This window comes from Lepisosteus oculatus, chromosome 7 (assembly GCF_040954835.1).
Source record: "Lepisosteus oculatus isolate fLepOcu1 chromosome 7, fLepOcu1.hap2, whole genome shotgun sequence".
Taxonomy (NCBI): Eukaryota; Metazoa; Chordata; class Actinopteri; order Semionotiformes; family Lepisosteidae; genus Lepisosteus; species Lepisosteus oculatus.
The window spans coordinates 47,573,349-47,585,394 of record NC_090702.1 but is presented as its reverse complement, the minus strand read 5'-3'; the positions used below and the strand labels follow the sequence as shown (position 1 = coordinate 47,585,394).

The 12,046-nt window shown below is 37.0% G+C and overlaps 1 protein-coding gene across 10 annotated transcripts in view; it reads left to right on the top strand.

Annotated features, from left to right (window-relative positions):
• The window catches only part of LOC102697890 (voltage-dependent calcium channel subunit alpha-2/delta-1), a 238,143-nt gene that overhangs the window by 36,205 nt on the left and 189,892 nt on the right, over positions 1-12,046 (top strand). For all 10 annotated transcript variants that reach the window (XM_069192581.1, XM_069192580.1, XM_015352221.2 and 7 more), the window contains exon 3: positions 6,167-6,283. In XM_069192581.1, coding sequence (XP_069048682.1) covers positions 6,167-6,283 — 117 coding nt within the window. The remainder of the gene's footprint in view (positions 1-6,166; positions 6,284-12,046) is intronic.

Sequence of the window (12,046 nt, the reverse complement as noted above, 5' to 3'; positions counted from 1 at the left end):
GTTATATCATTATGAGGAAAGCCAAGTATGGGTTAACTGAAAGCAGATTCTATTTATCTGCACTCTGTAAATTAGTCCTTTTTGTCACAGGGCATTGTGAAATGTATACAGTAAATGCACCTGAAGTGGATTTAAAAATTTGACTGGATTTGTATTAGATAATACCAGTTACAAGATCAAAGCATACAATGGCATTCTTCAAGGCTTGTTACCAAGTTCTGTACTTTTGACATGTAATGTCCATGTACTGTAGTAGCTCTTGTGCGCATGTGGAAAATAATTTATTGAAAGCGGGCAACATTAAAAAACTTTGGGAAACGTGCTCCAAAAAAGAACATCTGAGATGTGCAATCAAACAGAAAGGTGGCACCCTGCCCACAAAACTGCATCTTGAATAATTTACAATATGATGGGCCACTTTATATTCTGCTGCAGAATACCATTCCAGGTACATTAATTTATACCCAGACTTTGTGGAAATGTGAAGTCAGAACATAGCCGAAAGTTGTACAAGGTTGAGAAACTCAGCTCTCAGTGATTGTAACTGAATTACAGTCCCTCTGACTACCATAAATTTAGGGTCTATAACACATGCTATATAATACAACTACTGTAAGGCCAATTAATAAAGGTAATAAGGTACCCTGTATATGCAGTATTGGCACAGCAGATGTACAGAACAGACCACACAATAAGCAAATGTTATTTTAAAACTTTTTTGCCCTAATCAAATAGAAAATGCCTTTCATATAAAATGTTTATAAACATCTTAGTGTATTTAGGATATGCAACCCAAAACAGCTTTTCAGTTTGGTTGTGGATGATGAATATAAATCTAAGTTGGACAGATACTATAATACCACACACAAGGAAAAGGCTATGGAATGTGTTTGGGTGTATTTTGTGATTTTCTTTCATCTCTTCACACAAATCATAACTATACGGTCAAGACATTACAGTATATACATCTTCCTGCAGATTATTTTATTTTATTGCTGCATTTTTGTGATTCTGCTGTTGTGGTAAAAATGACTCTCAGGACAGAGAAATATGTAAAATCTTCAGTTTTATTTACAGCCAACAGTTAATGGCAGCTTAACTGGTTTTCACTCCATGAGCTTCATTTGGAGGGTGTACTACAGTATCCAGCAAATTACCTCCAAATTTGAAAGTTCATCATGACAGCTACAGTATACAAGGTTTATATGGCTTATATAAATTACTTGTTTGTCTTAAATTCTACTAATACCTTATTCATGATAGATAATGGGATGAAGCACCCACCTGGTGATTTTCCAGTGACCTCCATTCCCTGACTAAAGTTGTGATATCCAAGAACTCTTGCTTTTGCCCTGCCTACTGTATGTCACAGTACTCCTTCATTCTTTCTCTCACGAGTCATCAATAAGTTCAAGTTGACCCTCTGTCTACCCCACCTTCTGCACCACTTCACTATTGACAACATAACGACATGGTTTCACCAGCGGCTTTTGGTCAAACAACATGAAATGGCTTATAGGCTTATGGCAGTACCTGTTTATAGTCCTTGCTGTGCAATTGAATGCAAGTAAAACAATTTGTCACCTTTACTGATCCAGTTTTCTCCTGCATTTCCAATTGTACACATGTTGTTTTAGTAAAAGTCTTGGGCTATGTCATAATTGAAGACGACCAACGTTATACAATGCTTCACTAACACAGCATGGTGTTCAACTGAATACCTACGCGGTCTTGTTTTGGAAAGGTAACGAGTGATGGAAATCAGCCTCTCGTTAGCACTGATAATGCAGATCTCCGTTATGCTGCAGGGCAGTGCGATTCAGTAGAGGTGTCAGCGATGAGAAATGTTGGAAAACATTTGCTGCCTGTCTTAACCCTCTCAGACACCTTACATATTAAATTACTTATGCCTCATCTCCACTGCCACCACAACTGCGCTGAGGATAATAATTCATTGTATCTGTATAACTCTTTTAATCCCAAAGCACATTACACAAGGTAGGGAAAACACCACAGAAGTGCGGTCCTGTCTTGACTGACATGAGTGAGCCTATATGTTCCAACAGGCCCACTACATAGCAGATCATGCACAGTTAATTGAATTAAGGTGGAACTTTAAGTAGTCAAGATTGTCCAATTCAAGAGCCAGGACCCCATATTTAATAGCCTACTCTTTCAATAGTGCCATGGAACCTTTAATGACCATAGTACAGTAGTTAGGAGCTTGGCTTAGCTGTATCTCCTGCAGTACAGTATCCCTGCAAAGTATTCTTCCCTGACATTGGATTACTTGACCTTGGATGTCCCAAATCAATCAAAAAATGCCAAGTGTGGCCACAGCTGGAAGTTTTTGACAAAGAAAGTGATAGTAGAGCTTTATTCAGAAGAAGACGCTCGATCAAAGTAACTGATATTAAACAGGGAAGGAAAGAATATTGCTATTGGTAATTTGTGCTAATGGTTAGCTTAAATCACCCTTTGATTTATGTCTATGTCTATAATTTAAGTTATTATAAATAACGGAGTGCAAGAAAGTTTTATACACACTAACTTTTAGAATAAAAAAGAGCAAACAAGTGTCAATGTATATGTAACTAAATATCTAAATAAAATAAACATTTTAAGTTTTCTATAAATTTTTTTCTTCATGTTAAAAAACAGCACCTTCAAAACTAGGAATTAAGCACTGTTATTCTTACTGATATCTGCATTAAATAGCTGAATTTGTTTTTTTAAAAAAAAACAAATAGTGTTTGACCTCACAGGAAAAAAATCCTGGGGAGTCAAATTCCACTATTGGATTTAGCTATGTATTATAAAATATGATTTTTGTAAAATATCAATGCATATTATGTAGGATTGATATTAAGCTCTTAATTACTTTTATTGCTTTCATTACTCCAAAAGCCACATGGAACAAAACTTTAGGCGGGCAAAACTCAACCAGCCCAGAATGGAATTTAGCCAGGACACTGGGGTTCACACCTCTGCGTCTTTGACAAGCGCCTTAGGATATTTAATTCCAACTTGTCAGCACCTCGATTTAACATCAAAACACAGCGTCTCTACTGCACTGTGTCCCTGGCCACCATACAAGGCCACTGGATTGGACATTCTGGTAGAAAGGGATGAGCTGAAGGATTTGACAAATCCCCTTTCTTCTGATGACAACCTTAGCTAACTGTCTCTGTCAAGTTGATTTGTACCTGCGTTGCCATCAGAGAAAACAATTACTCCCAGATTTCAAAACCGTATTTTGCTGACATAACATATATGTACACTAAATAAGCAATGATAAAAAATAGCATGTCAGACACCGACACATTTAATCATGTGAAGATGACAGTCTTTCACGCTGACAATCCTACATTGTTAGCCAGCAGTTGAGGTTGTGGAATTTTCCATACTGGTAAAAGCTATTTACTATCATTAGTTTTATGAATTACTTTCACTGTATGCAAATAAGGAAAAAGAAGCATTTTAATGGAATTGCTTTCAATCACTTTAATATAACCACCCTCCCACCTAATCCTCTTTCAGTGCTTCAGTCAAATTCTGATTAACTAGACTAGACAATTAACACATTGGTGCAGTGGTTAGTATTGCTTTTTTGTAGTGCTGGGGCCTTGGGTTCAATTCCAGACCTGGACCGCTAACTGTGTGAAGCTTGTATGTTCCCCTGTAATCCAGTTTCCAGTTTCCTCCCTTAGTCCAAAGACATACTGGTAGGTTGGTTGGCTTCTGGGAAAACTGGCCCTGGTGTGAGTGTGTTCTATAGACCCAAACCACAGCTGGTTGCAAATGAATCACCTCTGCCTCTGTTGATTTCACTCACATCTAAAAAGGGTATGTAATTTAGGGTACTTAGGGTTAAAGGTTGACAAGACTAGACCATGTCATGAATGAAGAGGTGCGAAAAACACTCAAAGTCGCCCCAGTCACTGAGAAAATGAGGGAATCGCGCCTGCGATGGTATGGACACGTGCTCCGCAGCAATGACACATCAGTGGCAAAGACCGCCCTCGAATTGAATGTGGAAGGCCGCCGGCCCCATGGACGACCATTTACGCGCTGGCTGGACCGGCTGAAAGACAAAATGCGCTTCGCAAAAGTCACCTGCCCAGACACCGCAGACCGTACGAAGTGGAAAAATCGGTGCAAACAAGCAGACCCCACATAAGTGGGAAAATGCAAAGAAGAAGAAGAAGACTTAGGGTTAAGGGTACTTTACGTAAGGATACTTAGCTTTTAATGTATGTAGTACATTTGTTTATATGCATTATTAAGTTGAAGAAAAGACAGAATGGGCAAATTCTTACATTTTTAACTCATATTAGATTTTTAATTTAATAATTACTTTTATTTTGTACTATTTAAACTGAACTCCATACTTATTTACCCTTCCTGTCGGTCATTCAGTCTTTGCACCTATCACCCGATTTATTTGGGCAGATTTTGAAATTTAGGCTACATTCTATTTATGTATTTACAGATCAACACTGCATTATTAAAAACATGTAATGTAATGACCGCACCAGGTACTGCTTAATGGGTACTGAATCTTAAAATGGGGTGGGATGAATCATTGAATTACATTTATTTTTATTAAATTATTCTTGTCTTTCAGTATAATCTAACAAATGCTTTATGTCATGATGAACATGAAATGTCCCTGATCTAAATTATAAAAATAGCAAGGAATCAAAATGGTATTTCTGTTATATCCACCCCTCTTCTGAAACTTTATGGTACATACAGACAGTACAGTAGTCCTTAGTTCCCATCTCTTGTGAATTATGTTAATTTTCTTTTAGAATTAATTCTGTTATGGCACTGTAAAGCACTCATTCAAGTTCCACTTCTTTTAATTCTCACATACTGTATATCTGTAGACCCTAGGAATTGTAGCAAATCCTCTTTCTTAATGTGTTCTATTGTGATTTGACAATCTCTTCACAATCCACTGTGTACACCTGAGATGCAGGTGTATTCCTGCAGTATTCCTGCATTTACATGCTGTTCCCAGATTAAAGTCACACTCTGGGGAGTGAAAAAGGTTTCTTGTCACAGAATGGTTTTCCCTGTCCACTAAATAGAGGGGCAATAAAACATTTTGTTTTTGAAACAAGAAACTGCTGGAGTACCTTCCCGAGGCTAATGCTGTAACATGAATTTACCTTTTGTATCTTTTTTTATATCAAATAAAATGATAGGCACTGTACATTTAGTCAAGAATTGGAATTTAAGTGATCCAACACCATGGGTAACAGACATACCGTAAGTCTGAGTTCAGGTCTCCATGACAACTATCTACAAATAATCTATTAAAACATTGCTTGGTTTAGAGGTATTGGCTCAGGATATGGTTGGGATTAAAGTTTTTATCAACATCTAATTAATCGATAATAGAGTCTGATTATGATCAAATTTAAGTTCTTCTATGTTACTCCTAATCTAAAGTGTTAATCAGATCTCTAACACTAAAGGCCTGATAGATTCCAAACGTACCTTCATTTTGATGGAGACTTAACTGGTGACTTCTACACAGACATGAGCAAATACGGTATTTAACACTGAAAAAGACGTGGTCATTCTGGAGTTACACACACCACTGGTGAATTTAGACATGGGATCCTGCAACAGAATTAGACATTGTTTGCTAAAGATAAGTAATTGTGTCCAGTCTCCTGGTATGTAAATTGTATTATAAGAGTTCTGAGAGACTTTACCGAGGGGCTTTTAGAGTAGCAACTTGACTACAAGAATAATCTTCAATCCCTTGTTTTTGAGTTTAGATTCATTGTTATCTTCACCATGAAACGATGAAATTAGAGAATACTTTAAAATATGAAGGTATATAAATTTAAAGTAAAAACTTTTTTTCTTCAAAGAAAAAGCTCTGGATTCGTTACAGTACACACTCTCCTGTAATTACAGTGATAAAATAAAGGTCCAGTAAATGAGGAAATGACCTTGATTCCCATAAGGTTGTCAGATGGAAAGGACACATTATTGTGTTTATACTTGAACAGAAAAAAAAATATAGTGTGGTATGTATACAGAATTCTAGAAATGTAATGTCTTTTTATAAACATGCCAATCACCGGTAATAGTAAACTTGTGAAACTTTTGGATTATAAAACTGGCGTCACTGTTTTCTCTCTAGATCTTTACGGATAAAAGAAAGCTCTACAGTGTGGAAACAAATAACGCCAGTCAGCTCGTGGAAAGTGCAGCCAGAAATATAGAGAAGCTTCTTCTCAACAGATCAAGGGCACTGGAGGTGAGTGCATTTGATTATCTTATATAATTTTGGTAAGTCTGCTTCTTTTGTGGGCATTTATACTGTATCTGTAGGATTTAAATTACAGGATTCTCCCCAGTAGGTGTCCAGGGGGTAGAGCTGGCTGTAAGCTTCAAGTAGAACTGGTTAAAGACCCTCTTAATGTAACCATTTCAAGAGTAGATATCTCACTTCAGTGCAAGGAAAGACAATGTATGGGAAGGCTATTACCTGTATGTAGATTTACATTGATGTTGTGTTCTGATCAAAAAAGTGCTTTTGTTGGGATAGGGAGATGGAGATTCCACCTAGCCTTCTGGTTTTCTTTTGTAGCAACTTTTTTTTTGCTTTCCACATCAATGGGACATAAGGTCATACATGCATGATTCCTGAATCATTTTGATTATTTCCTAAACATTTTCCTAATATGCTTATGGGTAAAGCAAGGAAAGTTACAAGACCCACAGCATATAACTTACAATGATCCTGCACATGAAGCATGCAAAGATGATTTAATGAATGATGAAATATGTCTTGCTGTTGCACTGGATTTATTTGGAACAATGTCTAACCAGTTTCATCCAGTACAAGACAGCTCACATCCTTAATATGTACTGTAAACATTCACTTGGTTTCAAAACAATCATACACTTTAAATAAATACAGTGCTCTACATTCATTCTTAACCTTCATAACTCCAGCTCACCGCAATGTGATTCTCTTGAAATTTGCCTAAAGGCTTTATATATACAGTATAGAATAATTTATATATACAGTAGGTATATATGATTGGATAGTGCTTTTCTGTACACTCCACTCAAAGCACTTTACAGGTAATGGGGACTTCCCTCCACCACCACCAATGTGCAGCCCCACCTGGATGATGCGAAGGGAGCCATAGTGTGCCAGAACGCTCCCCACACATCAGCTATCAGTGGGGAGGAGATCAGAGTAATGAAGCCAGTTCATTTATGGGGATTATTAGGAGGCCATGATTGGTAAGGGCCAATGGAAAATTTGGCCAGGACGCCGAGGTTACACCCCTACTCTTTTCAAGAAACACCCTGGGATTTTTAATGACCACAGAGAGTCAGGACCTACAGTAGGTTTTACGTCTCATCTGAAGGACAGCGCCTGTTTACAGTATAGTGTCCCCATCACTATACTGGGGCATTAGGACCCACATGGACCGCAGGGTGAGCGCCCCCTGCTGGCCCCACTAACACCTCTTCCTGCAGCAACCTTAGTTTTTCCCAGGAGGTCTCTCATCCAGGTACTGACCAGGCTCACACCAGCTCAGCTTGAGTGGGTTGCCAGTTGTGAGTTGCAGAGTGATATTGCCTGTACTGAAGCTGGTGTTAGGAATAACATATAGTGTTTGATTAAATATCTAATAATAACTGTACTTAACATTTTTATTTTTTAAGTCTTAATGCTCACAGATGTATTTATCTGTATATTTATAGTAATGTCACTGAATCAGACATACAGTAGTGGATTTTGGCACAATAGATCAGACAGTGTAAAGGATGCTCTAGATTAAACTGCCTGAAGCTATGAAACCTTCAGAAGCTTGTCAGATCTTAAAGAATAGTTGTTTGATCTTTTAAAATACATTTGTCACTTATTTTAATAAGCCATGTGCAAATTGTATTGTATGATTGGCTCAATTAATCTTATTGTGCATGTCAATGAAGATTCCCTGGCAGGGCATATACTTTATGTATTAATTATATGTCCCACAATGCCGTTGCACTGAAATTACAGGGCTCATAAGGATTAGAGGGAATACCTAACGAACTGCCAAACCATAATAAATTCTTTATTAAAAGATTAATAAATAAAATATTAAATAGGCCCCTTGAGATTTTTTTAATAAAATCATAAATCAGATCATTATTGGAAGTTGTAATCCTTGCAAAGGTGTGAGGCTTTTGTCAAAAGTCTTCAAGTCTTCATCCTCCCACAATTTCTGCTGTTCTGTTCCATTTGTACTCTTCAAATTGAAATTTAACTGAGCTGTGGTAGTACTTCCATAGAACAGACAAGCAGACACTACCTACAATTGAACTATAAGGACGTAAGAAAGGTATCAAACACTAGGAGGCCATTGGGTCAGTTTGGTAATAAGTGAACTGATCCAAGAATCCCATCCAGCTGTCTCTTGACAAAGCCAAGGGTGACAGCATTAATAACATGGCAGAGTTGCTTGTTCCAGGGTCCCACAACACATTATGTAATGAATTTGCTGCTGTTCTCAGTTTTTATTGGACTTCCACTTAGTTTAGATTTGTGTCTTCTGGTTTGTTTCACTCTTTATTCTGAAGAAGTTCACTGGGTTGACTTTGTAGATACCTTTGGATCATTTGAATACTTGCATCAGGGGCCTTCATAGTCATCTCTGTTCATAACTAAATCAGTTAAGCTCTTTTATCTCTTTAAAAGGCAATATTTTTTTATAAGCAGCCCTTTCAAGTGCATCCTGTATATTGTATTTATATTTTGTGCTGTGCTGCCCTCATGTAATATTAAGCACTTATAGAACACTTTTAAAATCTACATTACATGTCTTCAGCCAATTGCTTGTCTTGAATTGTATCTAAATATGTTTGCGTTTTACTTGCTTCCATAGTGTTTTTTAGTCATTATACTTTTTAGATCTGCAAACCTGACTCATTTATTAACTGTATCTTTTTTCTCTCTCTTGCATAGCAAAGTCTTCACTGATTTTAAATGTGCTGGTATTGAAGCTAAATAACACATTCTAATTATAACACAGACTCATACAGTAACAGTGCATGGGACATCCTGCAAGAAATTCAGCCAGCAAATGAATCCCCTCGTGTTTATTGAGTACAAAAGACTGAGTACAAAGTACTGCTCCCCTTCCTTGTTTTGATGTCAAGAGTTTATTTTAAGTTTTACAAATAGCAACACTTTTGTCTGTTTAATTCCACAGTAATTATTTTTGCAATTATCTCTGGTCAAACCCATAGAGAACATGTCGGAATGAGTTCACAGTTTTTCAGGAATAAATGATTTGGATGCCTCTAGCTTGGAGTATCTAAAGCAATACACTATGTCAGATTTTAATACTTTCAGTAGAAATTAACAAGCTATCTATGCAGCTGTTTTAGTATAACAGTCTATCAACTTGTCAGCTAAGTTGCCTCACACTGTCATTAACTCCATAGTACCAGACCACCCATGTGCACAGTGTGCTGCTGCTTAATGAAAGGATAATAGCTAGGAATCTTAACATATCAAGGAACGCTGCATATTAAACTGATCTGTCGCCTACTGGGTAAAGTATATAGAACTTGAATACAATTTAGTATGCCTTATGAGCTTTAAGGTATGGCATAGCAGATGTCATTCCTTGTGATAGCTGGTAGCTTCCGGGCATGACTACATGGTGCAGATGTGCAAGGTTCTCTTAAGGTACTTGGCACTTCACTCAGAATCCACACTCACTCTGAGTTCTGAAGAGAGTTCATACAGAAGATGTTGGGTTGGCATGAAGAGAGCCTGGTGAAATCAATGCCATCTGGTACTGTGTCTCTAAACCTTAGTGAATTCGAAAGAGCTCAACAACGTCACTTTAGAGTGTGAATGCTATTGCATCTTTTGTCACAAACGGATGCGGTATTTGTTGCATATAATAATTGTCAGTGAAAATGCTAGATTGTGCAAAAATGTGCTTTAAGAGAAAAAGAAGGCGTCTTTGTAAAATTGTAGTGTCCATCTCCTGCATAACAGTATTGAAACTCCAGAATGAAATATGAATGTTTTTCTGCAGAGAATTTTTATGTAGAATTTGTTAGGGCTGAACAACAAAGCGTCAAATCTGTAATTGCATTACCTACAGCTCTTGCATTTCCATCCTTTTTGTGTGAATATAACTTACTACAGTTGAAATATACTATAATCTAAACACATATAACATTCGTACCATATAGTAGATCTAAAAATCCAGCTGGCAACCTCGTGTTTCAGGATCGCGATCAAGAATATGTTGATATAAAATTACAAGGCAAAAATATCCCCATTGATTTAGGGCTGAGACTAACATATTTGCTTCAGGATCCAACAGAATCCAGCATCACTTCATATATACTGTATACACTCACACACATTAAATGCTGCAGTGTAAGCTTCACATCAATAGCTCACGGGGTACCTAAATAATGTTATTTACATTTGAAATATTCTTCAGATTGATTGTAGGGCTTATAGTATTTCGTGTTCGATTTTTCTGTGATATCACAGAAAGTCAGGTGCTTTTATTATGTATTTTGAGCTGAGATGAAATTGCTGGAATTAGATGTTTGGAAACCCCTGTAAGTGCCATACAAAAAGGCACAATTTCAGTTAATTCAAGAACACTGAATATAACCATCTCTGGCTGTGTAATTAAAGTTGCCTGGCTGCTGGATTGAAAGCTGCCTGTCTGTGAAACAGCTGTCCATAGAATGAGATTTGTTTTGCTTCAACAGTCCAAAGGCTAAACCACAGTAACAAGCTATATCCTGTAAGGAAGAGGATGGCCGTGCTGTCCCAATAACGTCACATCTATCTCCTCCATCTCTGTAGTTTTCAGTCTGAGAAAATCTAGGAAGAAATAATCCAGATCTGAAAAATGCCTGAACCTTTTAGAGCCAGTTTAGAGATGTTGTGGTGCCCATTATGCTAACTGCTTAATTGTTCCAGCCAAGTGGTGGTATCAGATGATGTAAGAAGGCATACAGTATGCATTATCATAAACATGTAGGTCAGCCTTACTACTCAGCAATACCTTAATGAAATCCTTGAACCAAAAGTTAATTCACTGCAAGCCAATTTGGAAGTATGGATTATCTGGCACATAGTCAAAATAGGACAATGCAAGACCACAGAGTTCTGTGACTACAGAGGCACAACTTCAGGAAAACAATGACTTTTTACAATTGAACATCTGACATACCAACTTGCCAACACCATCAACAGGAGACAACCAACCAAGCTTTGCTATCAGTTGATACTTATCACTTGTTGTGATAAGTATTTTGATTTGTATTTTTGTTTATATTTTCTGTGATTTTGTTTAATTAGTATTTTATTAAGTCTTTTTGTTTTGTTTAATAACTATTTTTACAATACTTAATTTTTTTATTATGCCTGAGTGTTGAGTTCCTTTTGGGCATCTGCATAAATATATATATATTGATTATATAATACCCCGTATATATAAACCAAATATTTCATTCATAATAAAAACACCCCAGTCATTCATGCTGAGAAAATAACTAGGTTTATTGACATTTTTCATTCTAAATCAATCCATGCATCATTTCCAAGTGACATCTGGTGGAACAGGTGGGAGAGAATAGCCACAAGCTCTCTTCTGAACAGGCCATGCCAGTGGTGTAACTGAGTATCAGTAAGCAGTGCTGTTGGCAAGGAAATGTCTCTTGATAGTTAACATTTTTAGAGGGTTACTGCTAATCCTATCAGTGGAGAACAGTTTCATCCTGTAGCCACAGCAGACAAACTTACATACTGTATCTCTAAGCACAAAGCTGGAAAACTAAGTCTGACCCTTCAGGGGCAAATACGGTACTGTAAGTCAATGGTAGAGCATAGATTAGTATTTTTTATAAGCACCGTGGATGTATTGGAGTACTTTATTTAACAAAACGTTTGCTGGAGTTCACCCAGCTCAATTCACAGCATACAATCATGTATAAAATAACTTCTCAATTAGGAAATTGAGCTCATAATTGT